An 18325-nucleotide genomic window follows, 5' to 3' on the forward strand; every position below is an offset into this window, starting at 1 on the left:
TGTTCCAATTCTGTGTGATTCATAGAAACATAGAAGATAGGAGCAGGAGTAGGCCATTCGGCCCCTCGAGCCTGCTCCGCCATTCAATGAGATCATGGCTGATCAACCAAATTCAGTACCCTGTCCCTGCCTTCTCCCCATATCCCTTGATCCCTTTAGCCTTAAGAAATATATCCAACTCCTTCTTGAAATGGAGACAGTCTAGTTCTGCTAATTATGGACTTTGGGCAGATTGCACAGTATGCAGCAGGGCTTGATCCTAAACAGGAGCAACAAGACAATAACCTTCTAATAATAACCTTCTAATACTAAGACTGAGATGAGGAGGAATTTCTTCACTCAGAGGGTTGTGAACCTTTGGAATTCTCTGCCCCAGAGGGCTGTGAATGCTGAGTCTTTGAGTATATTCAAGGCTGAGATAGATAGATTTTTGGACTCTAGGGGAATCAAGGGATGTGGAGATCGGGTGGGAAAGTGGAGTTGAATTCGATGATCAGCCGTGATCTTATTGAATGGCGGAGCAGGCTCGAGGGCCCGTATGGCCGGCTCCTGCTCCTACTTCTTATATTCTTATGTTCAAATACTAACCAATCTTGTGACCTATCCAGGGTAGTAAAAGCAGCCCATGCTGAAGCCTACATTACCCTTCCTTTGGGAAAGAACTTTTATTTATATAGTTCCTATCACTCCTCGGGATGCCCCAAAGCACTTTACAACCAATGGTTTATTTTTGAAGTATGGTCACTTGTTGCTTTTTTGTGGGCACATGTGGCAGCTGATTTTTCCACAGCGAGCTCCCACAAACAACAATCAGATAAATAACCAGTAAATCGGCTTTTGGTGGCAGTGGTTGAGAGATTCACATTGGCCAGGTCACTGGGAGGATGCCTCTGCTCTTCTGCTCCTATGCTTGCTGATACTTGTCGTTGTGAGGCCAGGAAACCTGGTGGACCTGGTTGCGCCCTTGCATGTTATCAGAAATGACATAGAATTACATCAAATATACAGCACAGAAACAGGCCATTCAGCCCAACTCGTCTGTCTCGGTGGTTATACTCCAATCTTACCTTTAAATGGTTCTTTTTGATTGTGACAAATAAATATGTACCGGCCACTTGAGAAATAAAATATAGAACCAGAAACCTCCTTGTTCTTGGCTCAGTCCCACAATGAGCATCAGGCCAACCATCTTAATGGCAGTTTTTATTCCCCTTACAGGAAGGAATACCTCCATTCTGCAAGTCATTCAGTCTACAAGACAGGCCAGAGAAATGACTAAATGTCTCTGAGTTAGGAGGTTTGAGTCACAGGTCAATGTAGGCTACTGATTACAACAGAAATGATTAATTTTTTGTACTACAAGGCCATAAACGGATGGAATAATTCACTTTATAACGTAGAACACCGGGAGTATGGCTATGCAGAAAGCATCAAAATTTGAGTGAGCAAAGTTATTTCAGCGCGATGGACTTCACTATAACCTTCTATGATAGTATGGCACACATTGTTTATGGTTTCTTTAATTATAGGGAAATCTGTTGTGTAGCCCGAAGTAAGTATTATAAAATGGGAACTGCATCAATTGATTTCTGTTGTTAAAGCTCCGTAGCAGGTTAGGCACACAGTGAAGGATGGTGCAAATTAACTGTATTAATCTCATAGCTAGGAGTCAAGGAATAAATAATGTTCTCAAAGTTTGGGACCAGCTCCAGTTAAGTATACCAACATCGTTTACCACTGATGAAGTAGAGGTATTTGTGATGGTAAGGTCCATTGATCAGAAAAGGCATTTTAATACATTCTTTTGAGAATGATTATGTTCTCCCAATATTTTATTTCCCCTGTGTAGTTGTCAGGAAATTGAGGCATGCTTCCATCCCTCCTACATATTCAATTGCCGATTTTTAAGTTTTAGCCCTGGTCACCACTGTTCCTTAAATAAGCTTTGTAAAGATTAGAGAGGAAAAGACTAAAGCCAGGAGAGATAGGAAAGAATCATCCATCACAGAAGGAGGCCATTCGGCCCTGTGGAAGAGCTATCCAATTAGTCCCATCCACTGCTCTGAGGATTGTGTTCAAATTAGCTAAACCTTTGAGCAGAGAAGGTTAAGAGGAGATTTGATAGAGGCGTTCAAAATCATGCAGGCTCTGGACAGAGTAGATAGAGAGAAACTGTTCCCATTGGCAGAAGGGTCGAGAACCAGAGGACACAGATTTAAGGTGATTGGCAGAAGAACCAAAGGCGACATGAGGAAAAACTTTTTTTACGCAGCGAGTGGTTATGATCTGGAATGCATTGCCTGAAAGGGTGGTGGAGGCAGACTCAATCGTGGCTTTCAAAAGGGAGTTGGATAAGTACCTGAAGCAAAAACATTTGCACGGCTATGGGGAAAGGGCGGGGCAGTGGGACTAGCTGAAGTGCTCTTGCAGAGAGCTGGCACGGGCCTGACGGGCTGAATGGTCTCCTTCTGTGCTGTAACCATTCTACGAATCTATGATTCAAGCTCAAGTAGTCAGCAAACGTAGGTTAGAACTAGCTGTAAGTTGTGTATAGATGCATATTAAGATGAGTGGTTGCAAAGGAGTTTTTATAATTGCTCCAGTTGTCATGGCTAGACATCAGCAAGAAGGACCATTGGCTGGGATCATAAAAATTTTTGGCCTTAAATTATTAATCAAATGCACAAACAGTATTCTGCTTTAGTCTGTGTAACTGCATTTGGGGAGGGCCAACAAGGCGAAGGAATGTACACTATAAATGGTAGGATACTGAGAAATGTAAAGGAACAGAGGGACCTTGGAGTGCATATCCACAGATCCCTGAAGGTAGCAGGACTTGAAGTGCCGTAACCTACAAGGAAACGGACCAAGTTCTGGAAAGTGGGATTAGGCTGGATAGCTCTTTTTCAGCCAGCAGACACGATGGGCTAAATGGCTTCCTTCTGTGCCGTAAATTTCTATGAATATGCTTATTGTTTTTTTATTCATTCACAGGATGTGGGCATTGCTGGCCATTGCTGCTCATCCCAAATTGCCCTTGAGAAGGTGGTGGTATACAACTGAGTGGCTTGCTGGGCCATTTCAGAGGGGGGCAGTTAATATAGGAGTCACATATAGGCCAGACCAGGAAAAGACAGCAGATTTCCTTCCCTAAAGGACATTAGTGAACCAGATGGGTTTTTACAACAATCCAATAGTTTCATGGTTACCATTACTGATACTAGCTTTTTAGTCTAGATTTATTTAATTAATTGAATTTAAATTCCCCAGCTGCCGTGGTGGGATTTGAACTCACATCCCATAGATCATTAGTCCAGGCCTTATGGATTACTAGCCCAGTGATATTACTACAATGCTATAGTACCCCTATCTAAACCATGGAAATAGAGGTTTAACACATTTACGCAATTGAATTCTAAACAATTATAGGCAGAACTAGAAAAGCTCATAGCATCTTCCTCCAAGTTCAGACCTCTGTGGTGCTTAAATGTACTTTAAGTTGGTCACGTGGATTTTTCACTTGACCTTTTGGTTAAGTTGATGATTACAATGTTTAATTTGGGGAACTGGTTTGTGTTCAGTTTGTTTCATTCATGTATTTTGGTCTGGCTCTCATTGACGGTGGCTGTGGATTGCTAGAATGTATCTATCTGGAGAACAGTGAACAGTGGAGAAGGACAAGTGAAAACATTCAGTTGTAAGTTTATATATTGGGCACTGTGTTGGTTTGGTGATCCCATCAGTCTCAGTAAGTTAGCAGCCAGCAGATCCGCTAGAGTCAGGGAGAAGAACAGATGGGGGAAAATAATGTCTTGGGGAGGGGAGTGCGTGCATTTTAGATTCACTACATTTAACTGTGGCATTTATGTTCTGAAAACTAGAGAACAAATCTTTTTTTCTTCAATTCGCTCGTCATTGATGCTCACAGTGATCACATTTGCAGTAAGTGTTGGCTGCTCGAGGAATTCCGGCTCCGTGTTGAAGAGCTGGAGTCCGAGCTTCAAACACTGAGACACATCAGGGAGGGGGAGAGTTACCTGGACTCTGTGTATCAGGAGGTAGTCACACCAATTAGATTAATTAATTCAGATGTAGTCCGTGGCCAGGGTCAGGATGGTGTGACTAGAAGTGAGGCAGGTACGGGGATCCAGGAGGTAGTGTTGGAGGAGCCGCAGCCCTTGCTCTTGTCCAACAGGTTTGAGGCTCTTACTCCCTGTGAGGATGGGAACGGGGACTGCGGGGAGGATGAGCAACCTGGCCACAGCATCGTGGAGCGGGGGGCCATTCAAATGGGGGGAGATAAAAGAAAGGTTGTAGTGGTAGGGGATAGTATCGTTAGGGGGATAGATAGAGTTCTTTGCAGCCGAGAGCGAGAGTCCCGAAGGCTGTGTTGCCTGCCCGGTGCCAGGGTTAAGGACATCTCCTCTGGGCTGGAGAGAAACTTGGAGTGGGAGGGGGAGGATCCAGTTGCCGTGGTCCATGTTGGTACCAACGACATAGATAGGACAAGGAAGGAGGTTCTGCTGAGGGAGTTTGAGCAGCTAGGGGCCAAATTAAAAAGCAGAACCACAAGGGTAATAATCTCTGGACTACTACCTGAGCCACGTGCAAATTTGGCTAGGGTAAATAAAATTAGAGAGTTAAATGCGTGGCTCAAAGCCTGGTGTGGGAGAAATGGGTTTTGCTTCCTGGGACACTGGCATCAGTACTGGGACAGGAGAGAGCTGTTCCGTTGAGACGACTTCACTTGGCCAGTGCTGGGACTAGAGTCCTGGCGAATCGAATAACTAGGGCTGTAGAGAGGGCTTTAAACTAATTAGTGGGGGGGAGGTTTTAAGAGAGCGAAAAATAAAAATGACAGCGGAGAAGGCAATAGAGCAAGGTAGCAGTGGGGGAATTAAAAACCAGAGCGTGACAGGAAGGGACAGAATGTATAATGATAAAGGTAAAGTAGTAAAAGGGGTAAAAGCAGGAATAAATTGTCAGAAAACATATTTGAAAGTTCTTTATCTGAATGCACGCAGCATTAGTAACAAAATTGACGAGTTGACGGTACAAATAACTACACATGGGTATGATCTGGTGGCCATTACGGAAACATGGCTGCAAGATAATCATGACTGGGAACTAAACATACAAGGGTATTTGACAATTAGGAAGGACAGACAGGAAGGAAAGGGAGGTGGAGTTGCTATGTTAATCAAGGATGGAATCACTGCAATAGTCAGAAATGATATTGGGTCAAAGGATCAGGATAGTGAAATAGTTTGGGTGGAGATAAGGAATAAGAAGGGGAAAAAGTCATTAGTGGGCGTAGTCTCTAGGCCTCCTAACAGTTGCAACTCTGTTGGTCGGAGTATAAATCAGGAAATAGTTGGGGCTTGTAATAAGGGAACAGCTATAATCATGGGGGATTTTAACTTTCATATTGACTGGACTAATCAAATTGGGCATGGCAGCCTTGAGGAAGAGTTCATAGAGTGTATTAGGGACGGGTTCCTTGAGCAGTATGTAACTGAACCAACCAGGGGACAGGCAATCTTAGATCTGGTCCTGTGTAATGAAACAGGATTAATAAAAAATGTCCTAGTAAAGGATCCCCTTGGAATGAGTGACCATAATATGGTTGAATTCCAAATTCAGTTTGAGGGTGAGAGAGTTGGATCTCAAACCAGCATACTGAGCTTAAATAAAGGAGACTATGAAGGTATGAGAGTAGAATTGACTAAAGTCGACTGGGAAAACAGATTAAAGTATAAGACGGTACAAGAGCAGTGGTCTACATTCAAGGAGATATTTCACATCTTTCAAGATAAATATATTCCACTGAGGAAAAAGGGGAGTAAAACAAAAGACAGCCATCCGTGGCTTAGTAAAGTAATAAAGGATAGTATCCGACTGAAAACAAGGGCATATAAAGTAGCCAAATCTAATGGGAGAATAGAAGATTGGGAAGCATTTAAAAGCCAGCAAACAATAACTAAAAGGTTAATTAAGAAAGGGAAGATAGATTATGAAAGTAAACTGGCAAAAAATATAAAAACAGATAGCAAGAGTTTCTACAGCTATATAAAAAGAAAAAGGGTGGCTAAAGTGAACGTTGGTCCCTTAGAGGGTGGGACCGGGAAACTAGTGGTGGGGAATATGGAGATGGCAAAGACGCTGAACAAATATTTTGTATCAGTCTTTACAGTAGAGGACACTAAAAATATCCCAACACTGGATAAACAGGGGGCAAAGGCGGGGGAGGAGCTAAAGACGATTAAAATCACTAAGGAGATGGTACTCAGTAAAATAATGGGACTTAAGGCGGATAAATCCCCCGGACCTGATGGCTTACATCCTAGGGTCTTGAGAGAAGTGGCAGTAGGGATTGTGGATGCATTGGTGATTATTTTCCAGAACTCCGTGGACTCAGGAAAGGTCCTGGCAGATTGGAAAACTGCTAATGTAACACCCTTATTTAAGAAGGGAAGTAGACAAAAAGCTGGAAACTATAGACCAGTTAGCCTAACATCTGTGGTTGGCAAAATGTTGGAGTCCATTATTAAGGAAACAGTAACAGAGCATTTGGATAAACATAATTTAATAGGACAGAGTCAGCATGGTTTTAAGGGGAAGTCATGTTTGACAAATTTGCTCGAATTCTTTGAAGATGTAACATACAGGGTGGATAAAGGGGAACCAGTGGATGTAGTGTATTTGGACTTCCAAAAGGCATTTGACAAGGTTCTACACAAAAGATTACTGATCAAGATAAGAAATCACGGGATTGGGGGTAATATACTGGCATGGGTGGAAGATTGGCTATCTAACAGAAAACAAAGAGTTGGGATAAATGGTTCATTCTCGGGCTGGCAATCAGTAACTAGTGGTGTTCCGCAGGGGTCAGTGCTGGGACCCCAACTCTTTACAATCTATATTAACGATTTGGAGGAAGGGACCGAGTGCAACATATCCAAGTTTGCCGACGATACAAAGATGGGAGGGAAAGCAATGAGTGAGGATGACATAAAAAACCTGCAAAAGGACATAGACAGGCTAAGTGAGTGGGCAGAGGTTTGGCAGATGCAATATAATGTTGGAAAGTGTGAGGTTATGCACTTTGGCAGAAAAAATCAAAGAGCAAGTTATTGTCTAAATGGAGAGAAACTGTAAAGTGCTACAGTACAAAGGGATCTTGGGGTCCTGGTGCATGAAACATAAAAAGTTAGTATGCAGGTGCAGCAGGTGATCAGGAAGGCCAATGGAATCTTGGCTTTTATTGCAAGGGGGATGGAGTATAAAAACAGGGAACTCTTGCTGCAGTTATACAGGGTATTGGTGAGGCCACACCTGGAATACTGCGTGCAATTTTGGTTTCCATATTTAAGAAAAGATATACTTGCTCTCGAGGCGGTTCAGAGAAGGTTCACTCGGCTGATTCCGGAGCTGAGGGGGTTGACGTATGAGGAAAGGTTGAGTAGGTTGGGACTCTACTCATTGGAGTTCAGAAGAATGAGAGGCGATCTTATCGAAACATATAAGATTGTGAGGGGGCTTGATCGGGTGGATGCGGGGAGGATGCTTCCACTGATGAGTAAGACTAGAACTAGGGGGCATAATCTAAGAATAAGGGGCTGCCCTTTCAAAACTGAGATGAGGAGAAACTTCTTCACTCAGAGGGTAGTAAATCTATGGAATTTGTTACCCCAGAGAGCTGTGGAAGCTGCAACATTAAATAAATTTAAAATGGAGATGGACAGTTTCCTAGCAGATAAGGGAATTAGGGGTTACGGGGAGAGGGCAGGGAAGTGGACGTGAGTCTAGATTCGGATCAGCCATGATCCTATTGAATGGTGGAGCAGGCCCGAGGGGCCGTATGGCCTACTCCTGCTCCTACTTCTTTTGTTCTTATGTTCTTATGTCAACTTGTCGTTAGGCTTGAAAACAAGACTCCTGGATAGAGTGTAAGAAATGGAAATTTCACATTGGTTTATGGGGCAGTTGCCCTACTAAAGCTTGTAGCCAAAGCACAACAGAATAAATCGTATATGCCTCTATACATCATACAAACTGGAACAACTTGATGCTGTTAACGAACAAGTGATGCACACATCTTGCCGTTTGATGACGAAATGCATTCACATCCTGAAAAGGGAACAGGAATCTTTACCTTAATCACCTCCTCTTGGGTTGCAAACTTGGGATGAGGTCGTCTGTAAATCCCATCTCTGTATTTTAGTGTGATGAACTCCCTCCGTCTCTCTACTGTGGCGTCTGTATCCAGCTCCTCTCCCGGAGTCACCCGCGCGGCCCAGAACCAATTCGCTTTCTCATTACCTAACTGAATGAAAAGCTACAAAGAAAAGGAGAGGCAATACTCAATTAAATAATGGTACTGCTACAGTAGTTGTAATGTGGGGCAGAATATAAATCAGGAAATTAGAGGTGTACGTAACAAGGGTAATACAGTAATCATGGGGGACTTTAATCTACATATAGGCTGAGCAAACCAAATTTGCAGTAATAGTGTAGAGGACGAATTCATGGAATGTATGCTGGATAGTTTTCTAGATCAGTATGTTGAGGAACCAACTAGGGAAAGGCTATTTTAGATCTAGTACTGTGAATTGAGAAAGGGTTAATTAATAACCTTGCAGTAAAGGGGCCGTTAGGGAAGAGTGACCATAATATGACAGAATTTTAAATAATCTGTTGTACTCCTGGATTGATAACCTAAAGTGGGCTGAATGGCCTCCCTCATCTGTATTAATCTTGTGGTTTTCAGTACTTCTGTAATATTTTTGTCGTTTGTCTTTTTATTTCCTTTTGTCATTTTGTATTTTCTCACTGCTGCCTGAAAGAATTCCCTCAATAAATAATAATGATTTTTTTTAAGCAAACAGATTTATGAAATATTGATAGTGACAGCCCTCTGACCTGTACAATTTTATTGGTCCATACGCTTGTGTCCAGTTTCAGACTTTGTACTTTAGAGACGGATGTGCCTAAGCCCCGATGCTCACCTGCAAAAAGTAAAACATGGAAAAATGTCGCTTCAGCAAATAAACCCAAAAAGAACCAGCCCTGTGAAGATTGCTGAAACACGATCTGTATAGAAAATAGAATTTACAACTATTATATACAATTACATCGGGTGCACGGCATAGAAACAGACCCAACTGATCCATGCGGTGTTTATGCTCCACCCGAGCCTCCTCCCATCCTCCTCCTAACCCGATCAGCATAACCTTCTGTTCCTTTCTCCCTCACGTGTTTATCTAGCTTCCTCGTAAATACATCTATGACAAGTAAAACTAACTGAGATTATCTTTTACCAGTGCGAGATTTCCAAAGGTGGTCCTGAGAACTTTCAAAAGCTTTTAAAACTCCACACTGCGCAAGCCTTTGACCCTGAATAGGATGGGCTGCTTATCATCAGAGCTTGTTAGTTTCAAGTGAGTGTCATTTGTCCTTAGTAGTGCCACAAGATGGTATCAAGGAGATTGAGAAAGTTCATCGAACAACAACAACTTGTATTTATATAGCGCCTTTAACGTAGTAAAACGATCCCAAGGAGCTGCACAGGAGTATATTAAGACAAAAAAATTTGACACCGATCCACATAAGGATAAATTAGGGCAGGTGACCAAAATCTTGGTCAAAGAGATAGATTTTAAGGAGCGTCTTAAAGGAGGAAAGAGAGGTAGTGAGGCAGAGAGGTTTAGACAGGGAATTCCAGAGCTTAGTGCCTAGGCAACAGAAGGCACGGCCACCAAACTTTAAGCGATTATAATCAGGGATGCTCAAGAGGGCAGAATTAGAGGAGCGTAGATATCTCGGGGGGGTTGTGGGGCTGGAGGAGATTACAGAGATAGGAAGGGGCGAGGGCCATGGAGGGATTTGAAAACAAGGATGAGAATTTTGAAATCGAGGCGCTGCTTAACCGGGAGCCAATGTAGGTCAGCGAGCACATGGGTGATGGGAATGGGACTTGGTGCAAATTGTTCACTTAAAAAGGGTTAAAATGCCCAGAGTTACTGGTAAACCTACAAGCATTTGAGTGTAGAGCTTGCAGCTCCTCTGAGGAGAGAAGTAACTGAGTTGAGAAGGTGGGCAGGTGGGGTTGAAATCTATCAAGAGCAAAGAGACTTGTTGGGTCCAATACCTCTTAAGCTGTTCTATCTCAGGAGAGGAAATAGTCAACACTTTGAGGTTCTAACTGGTGGAGTTGCATCTCCAATACAGCAACATTAGCTTCAATCAGAGAACCCATCTTAGATTGTCCTGCTCTCTTGGCTGGGAGAGGACATGTGGTGGTTGGCCTGTGAAGGGACATCAATGGGCAAAAAACTGAGAGGAATAATAATGTGATAATCAAATTAAAGTTCTTCATTAATTTAAGCTCCCACCAATACCTGGACAATTGTCTCAGTAATATCTGCAGGATTTTTTTTCACTCCTTTTTGCTACTGATGTTTGCATTACTTTTATTAAACAGGTAAAACACTTGCTGGCAGCCCAAGGGAAGAGGAACACAGATCCTGAACATGCTGGAATCAGGAATGTTAAAGAAAAGGTTAACTGGGCATTTACAAAATTAAACTATTAAACTACCCAGAGAAAGAGTGTTGTGTTAAGTCCTTTCTATTTAAAAACTATTAAGCCGGACAGCAGGGAGGTTGGCATATGTACCTATTAGCTGAGATGTTAAACCAAAGAAAAGACTTGCATTTATATAGCACCTTTCATGACCTTAAGACGTCCCAAAGTGCTTTACAGCCAATGAAACGCTTTTGGAGTGTAGTCATTTTGTAATTTAAGAAATGCGGCAGCCAATCTGCACACAGTAAGGTCCCACAAACAGCAATGTGATAAGGGCCAGATAATCTGTTTTTAGGTGTTGGTTGAGGGATAAATATTGGCCAGGACACCGGGGAGAACTCCCTTGCTCTTTTCAAAATAGTGCCATGAGATCTTTTCCTTCCACCTCAGAAGTTTAACGTCCCATCCGAAAGATGACACCTCTGAAATGCAGCACTCTCTCACTACTGCAATGGACTGTTTGCCTAAATTTTGTGCGCGAGTCTCCAGAGGGGGATTTGAACCCACAACCTTCTGACGCAGTCGAGAATGCTACCACTGTGCCACAGCTGAAACCAAGAGATGTATAACAGGTGGCTGCATCGATATTGTCAGTTTTACACTCTCGCCCAATATCAAAATTACCCCCCACGTGTGTTCAAATTACACTCAAGGAAGTTTAAACCGTTGTCTGAATCCAGGGAGAGAGTATGGTAAAGGTTGTTGCCAATTACCTGCACACCTCTTACAGATAACGACACAGAGGTTAATGGATGCCCAGTCAGGATTCAGTGCTTTGCAGTCTGCGCATGTTTTGTTGGACTTGTTTGACCAGATCTTCTCAGCCACCTCATAATCGGATAGAGTCTCCGCAATCGAGTCCTGAAGTGCCTCAACCCATTCTTTCTTCTCCCGTTCAGATTCCGCTGTGAAACTGCAGCATTGAAGAGCATGAAGTGTTACTCCAATAAAATTACCATGGACCCTATTTACCAGTTCAGCCCGTCTTTTTTTTTATTCAGTCACAGGATGTGGGCGTCGCTGGCAAGGCCAGCATTTACTGTCCATCCCTAACTGTCCTTTTGAGAAGGTGGTGGTGAGCCGCCTTCTTGAACCACTGCAGTCCGTGTGGTGAAGGTACTCCCACAGTGCTGTTAGGGAGGGAGTTCCAGGATTTTGACCCAGTGACGATGAAGGAATGACGATATACTTCCAAGTCAGGAGGGTGTGTGACTTGGAGGTGGTGGTGTTCCCATGCACCTGCTGCCCTTGTCCTTCTAGGTGGTAGAGGTCACGGGTTTGGGACGTCTGTATTCATTTCGAGTGGAGTCAATTTGATCTAGATCTTAAAATGTAGTTTTTCTGACCTAGTTAAGATAACAAAGGAGCTCAGATCCCTCCAAAGGTGGGTGAATGGATGATCTTTTTTGTTTTCTCCATTTTAATAACCAAGTTGAATTTGTGTCATAACGACAGTAGGATTTCAGACTATGTGGAAACCATCACTGATACAGGTGCCATTCACTTACACATCTGTTAAAACATGCAACTTATTCAATATAAAGTTACAGCCTTTTTCCTCTTCTTTCTGCCTCTACTAAAATATGCTTTATAAAAATTTTACAAAGAATTATTTCTTTCTTGCTGTCTTTCCTTCCCTTCTATATATTTATATATAGATATACATAATATTGAGTCCAGAAGCTCAACATATAAACACAAACCTAATGTTCTACTCGGATCTAATCTATCACAAGGATGTTTTATGTAGAGCAGCATTAGACTAAGAGACCAACAAAAATTGGTCTGTAGAATATTTGATTTGGTTAACCCCCGAGAGGTGTTTGATGGAGAAGGTGCACTGTATTTTAAGATTTTACATTAATGTCTAATTATAACGAAGAGTTAACATTGGGATAGAAATTGCAGCCGGAGGCCTCCGAACCACAAGAAAACATAGAAACATAGAAAATAGAAGCAGGAGTAGGCCATTCGGCCCCTCGAGCCTGCTCCGCCATTCAATGCGATCATGGCTGATCATCCAAGTTCAGTACCCGGTCCCTGCTTTCTCCCCATATCCCTTGATCCCTTTAGCCTTAAGAAATATATCCAACTCCTTCTTGAATATATTTAATGAATTGGCCTCTACTGCCTTCTGTGGTAGAGAATTCCATAGGTTCACCACTCTCTGGGTGAAGAAATTCCTCCTCATTTCTGTCCTAAAAGGCCTACCCCTTATCCTTAGACTGTGACCCCTGGTTCTGGATTCCCTGACCATCAGGAACATCCTCCCTGCATCTAGTCTGTCCACTCCTGCCAGAATTTTATAAGTTTCAATGAGATCCCCTCTCATTCTTCTAAACTCCAGCGAGTACAAGCCCAATCGATCCAATCTCTCCTCATACGTCATTCCTGCCATCCCAGGTATCAGCCTGGTAAATCTTCGCTGAACTCGCTCCATGGCAAGAATATCCTTCCTCAGATAAGGCGATCAAAACTGCACACAATACTCAAGATGTGTTCTCACCAAGGCCCTGTACAACTGCAGCAAGACATCCTTGTTCTTGTACTCAAACCCTCTCGCTATGAAGGCCAACATACCATTTGCCTTCTTAACCGCCTGCTGCACCTGCATGCTTACCTTCAGCGACTGGTGCACAAGGACACCCAGGTCTCGTTGCACTTCCCCTTCTCCCAATCTATTGCCATTCAGATAATAATCTGCCTCCCTGTTTTTGACACCAAAGTGGATAACCCCACGTTATACTGCATCTGCCATGCTTCTGCCCAATCACCCAACCTGTCCAAATCATCCTGTTGTTTCTCAGCATCATTCTCACAGCACACACGCCCACCCAGCTTTGTGTCGTCTGCAAATTTGGAGATATTACATCTAGTTCCCTTGTCTAGATCATTAATATATATTGTGAATAGCTGGGGCCCAAGGACCGATCCCTGCGGTACCCCACTAGTCACTGCCTGCCACTCGGAAAAAGACCTGTTTATTCCAACTCTTTGCTTTCTATCTGCCATCCAGTTCTCTATCCAAGTCAATACCTTGCCCCCAATCCCATGTGCCTTAATTTTACACGCTAATCTCGTATGTGGGACCTTATCGAAAGCCTTCTGAAAGTCCAAATACACCACATCCACTGGTTCTCCCTTATCTATTTTACTAGTTACATCCTCAAAAAATTCCAGTAGTTTAGTCAAGCATGATTTACCTTTTGTAAATCCATGTTGACTTTGTCCGATCCTGTCACTGTTTTCCAAGTGCTCTGCTATTACATCTTTTATAATGGACTCTAGTACGTACGTACGTACCTACCTCATTGCTCCAGACCTTCGAAGACTCGCGCTCCTGAGCCTGCGGGCGTACGCCTGCGCAAAGGCCCACGTATCCTAGAGGCGCAGGCGGTTCGCAAGCGTCCCTGGGATCACGTGGGCCGGCCCAACCAATCACAGATTGGGATTCCCATTATGCTTATGAGGATTCCTTTTACGTACGGAATCCCCATAAACATAATAGGAAGCACCCACAAAACACACTTTTACTGCACTTCAATTAAAATAAATCATCACATGTTCAAAATGTATTAAAATACAATTTAATTAAACATTTAAAACAAAAGTTTAATTTTTGGAAAAATAAAGTTAAACATTTTTAAAGGGGCCAAAAATAACCTAAACTCATTTTAAAGGTTTTTGAATGTTTAAATCACTTTCAAAATGTTATTTTAATATTTAATTAAACCTTTATGCTGGTAAAAGGGTCTTACCAGGCATAAAAGTTTCATGGACATTCGCTGAGCAGAAGTTGGGCAAATAGCCCCACCCTGCACCAGCGTATGTCCATCTCCTGCGGATCGGTACGATCTGTCAAGCAGTATCGTGACAGATCGCAAGTTCAGGGTTTTCACGCACGCGCATCGCACGCGGAAACCCAGAACTTGCGGGGCACTTACGACCGCGTACACTGTGCGTACGTGGTCATAGGCCCCAGAAGATCCGGGCCATTGTTTTCTGTACCAAACATCACATCGGAACTCATAGAGGCCGCCCTGTGTGTGCCAAACCTCCTATCAGAACTCACGGAGGTCTATATCCTACATGTGCCAAACCTCCTATCAGAACTCACGAAGGTCTATACCCTACATGTAGCCAAACCTCCTATCAGAACTCATGGAGGTCTATATCCTACATGTGGCCAAACCTCCTATCAGCTCATGGAGGTCTATATCCTACATGTGGCCAAACCTCCTATAAGAACTCACGGAGGTCTATAACCCTACATGTGGCCAAACCTCCTATAAGAACTCATGGAGGTCTATATCCTACATGTGGCCAAACCTCCTATAAGAACTCACGGAGGTCTATAACCCTACATGTGGCCAAACCTCCTATCAGAACTCACGGAGGTCTATATCCTACATGTGCCAAACCTCCTATCAGAACTCACGAAGGTCTATACCCTACATGTGGCCAAACCTCCTATCAGAACTCACGGAGGTCTATACCCTACATGTAGCCAAACCTCCTATCAGAACTCATGGAGGTCTATATCCTACATGTGGCCAAACCTCCTATCAGAACTCATGGAGGTCTATAACCTACATGTGGCCAAACCTCCTATCAGAACTCACGGAGGTCTATATCCTACATGTGGCTAACCTCCTATCAGAACTCACGGAGGTCTATATCCTACATGTGGCTAACCTCCTATCAGAACTCACGGAGGTCTATATCCTACATGTGGCTAACCTCCTATCAGAACTCACGGAGGTCTATATCCTACATGTGGCTAACCTCCTATCAGAACTCACGGAGGTCTATGTCTTGTGTGTGCCAAACCTCAAATCAGAACTCGAGGGAGAGCACATGGGAAATCTATAGCCTGTTGACTTGTGGCTGCAAACGATACAAACAGCAGAGAAATAGAAGAAGACATTAAAAATATATATATATAACTTACCTGAAGGTTTTAAAAGGAGTGATCAATTCAAAGCTTTTCCGGTTGCCATCACGGATTGTGGCTCCCTGTACTTCAATAGTTGCGATTCCAATGCCGGTTTTAAAACTCTACCACAAAAGACAGTGTGTGTTAGTATCATCAGCTTGCTGCACAATTCAAACCCATTTAAGATTGCTCTCACGCGCTCAGCAGACATCAACTTGGCACTGACTGGACGGCCTTGGAAGCTTTTAAAATTTCTTTTGTATCCTACAGCTGTGAATCATCAAATGGCAGGAATTAGTTCTTTTTTTTTGCTCACTAATTGATAGCGAGCGACATAATGTTGAGTAATCTCAGTAGCTAATAAACCAATGGGATTGAATTCGTACAGTGCAATATTCGTTTCAAACGTGCTAATGTATTTGCATGGAATTCCTTTGTCCACTAGTTTAATAAAATTATCAACCTGTTTATTTTAAGTAGATTAGTCGTTGTTGTTGTTTCGCATGACGAGAAAGCTTATAATGGGATGTCTAGTTTGGCTATCCATTCGATGGCCTCCTGAGATGCCAAGTAGAAAATAAGGTGCCTCCCGCAACAGATCTCAGTGGGCAGGTTGATGTGATGTGTTCCGTGGTCTGGGACTCATGGCCACAGTCGCACTTTGGGTCGTCCCTCATCTTCCAGGTGGCTGCATTGTCCCTGCCCAGTGCGGATTCGGTTGAACGCTGTCCGCGGTCTTTGAGGGAGGTCAGAGCCAAGGACCTCTGCTGTTGGGTCAGTGATGAGCTGTTGGTCCTTTATGTTGCATGCGTTTTAAGCGCTTTCATGGTGGAGTTTTCAAATCGTCGCGAATGGGAAAGTCAGCGTTGCTCATGATTTGATACACATTCTTTACTGATATCGCACAATATGATGTCAACCCAAATAACCATCTATTGACATCACAAACAGCATTTAAGTCTTAAAGCACTTAACCAAACAATAGTTCCACTGTTGAACTAGATTATAAAAGTGACTTTCAACGTGTGGTATTACTCTAGTTTCATCAGCTACTTGATGCTCCTGATCCCTGAAAGGACGCCAAGCATGACTGGGGAGAGGAGATACTTTCTGAACAGTGTACTCCCCCTCCTCGCTTTAAAAATAGAAATATGCGTACATTATCTTTACAAAATGTTTTCTACAATATTTTCCCTTTAGCACAGATGAACAATTTAGCATCTCGGCCCCCTACTCAGATATACTCACATGTTAAACCAGGCAGCAACAAAGAAGGAAAACCAAGCTGACCACTTTTATACAAAGGATTCCCTTTTCTATATTTTTTTTTAAATGAGGCCAGCATTTCCTACCTGATGATATAATTGCTTCTTATATTTATTTTCCCTTCCATTACCCAATCAGATCTGTGTTTGTAATAATTCTGACGAAAGGTCATCGACCAGAAACGTTAACTCTGTTTCTCTCTCTCGCTCCACAGATGCTGCCTGACCTGCTGAGCATTTCCAGCATTTTCTGTTTTTATTTCAGATTTCCAGCATCCGCAGTATTTTGCTTTAGTAGATCTGTGTTTGTGTTCCAGTGATGATGCACGTTACAATACTGACTACACGTCCAAAAAGTACTTCATTGGCTGTAAAGCACTTTGAGACAGCCTGGGGTCATGAAAGGTGCTATATAAATGCAAGTCTGGCTTTCTTTTTCAGGTTACCAGAATGGACTGCTGACATTCTCCATTGTCTCACTGCATGTCCACTCAAGTCGGCTTTTTAGACCAACCAGAAGACTAAAAGAGCAGTAATGGAAGCCTGAAAAAAATTGTTTCAGCTAAACAGCAAGAACTTGCATTTATGCAGTACTTTTTAAGTTGGTAAATGTCCCAAGCAATTTATAGTGGCTACTTCATGTCAATACAACGAATTAGTCATTCAGACTGATGCTGTATCAAAAGATCACGGGCTGGATTTTCATTCGGCAGTCGGGAAGGAGGCGGGACTACAACTTTCGGGTTTTAGTCCCGCCTCCATCGACGTCCGGCCAATCGACGCGATTTTCCCTTGATTGACCTTGTTGAGCCCGCCCAGCGGGCTCAGCAGGCCAATTAAGGGCCACCCGGCAACAGGTGACGTCACAGACTGAAATTTCATCTGTCAAGAGTTTTTGACAGATGAAATATCAGTGTTTCACAGCTGTTTGAAGCTGTCAAACACTGACAGTCTGACTTCTAACCTGAGTCCTTCTATGCAGACTCAGTTAGAACTGGCACTGAAAGCTGAAGGCTGTCACTTTTGACAGATCGCAGCCATTCAGCTTTCAGTGCCGGCTGAGTGATGGACTCCCGACGCCTAAAGGAAGAAAGGCTGTTAAGGTAAGTACAGGTAATTTAAACATCTTTACACACTTCAGACACACCAAACACATTTACCTTTGCACTCATGCACCCATCACTCACCTGAACACCGAAATCGCGACCCCTCCAAGCCCTTCAACCCGACGGCCCGCCTGCTCTAACCTGGCGTGGTTTGGAGCCGTCGGGAATCCCACATGACACCCCTCAAAATAGGGATTTGGCTGAAAACTGCCTGTTAACTACCTGTTAACAGGCAGTTAATTGGCACTAATCCCTTCCTGCCTCGGGTCGGCGGGTCCCAGTGCGGGGCGGGTACCCGCCTCCTCTGAAACTTACGTGGAGGTGTGTTTTGGGCGGGATGGCGTCGGGACCCCCGAATTCGGGATTTTTGGCCCCCGCACGCCTAAAAGCCCGCCTCACGGCACACTGAAAATCTGGCCCCACCTGTCTTT

General features: G+C 43.4%; 1 protein-coding gene across 4 annotated transcripts in view; it reads right to left on the reverse strand.

Annotated features, from left to right (window-relative positions):
• Positions 1-18325, reverse strand: part of arap3 (ArfGAP with RhoGAP domain, ankyrin repeat and PH domain 3) — a 312909-nt gene that overhangs the window by 96062 nt on the left and 198522 nt on the right. For all 4 annotated transcript variants that reach the window (XM_085995934.1, XM_085995933.1, XM_085995932.1 and 1 more), the window contains exons 7-10: positions 15539-15645; positions 11301-11500; positions 8923-9008; positions 8156-8338 (exon numbers count right to left, since the gene is read on the reverse strand). In XM_085995934.1, coding sequence (XP_085852060.1) covers positions 8156-8338; positions 8923-9008; positions 11301-11500; positions 15539-15645 — 576 coding nt within the window. The remainder of the gene's footprint in view (positions 1-8155; positions 8339-8922; positions 9009-11300; positions 11501-15538; positions 15646-18325) is intronic.

Source organism: Somniosus microcephalus, chromosome 8, assembly GCF_052327205.1.
Source record: "Somniosus microcephalus isolate GS21.2 chromosome 8, FLI_Smic_1.0, whole genome shotgun sequence".
In the NCBI taxonomy this organism is placed as follows: Eukaryota; Metazoa; Chordata; class Chondrichthyes; order Squaliformes; family Somniosidae; genus Somniosus; species Somniosus microcephalus.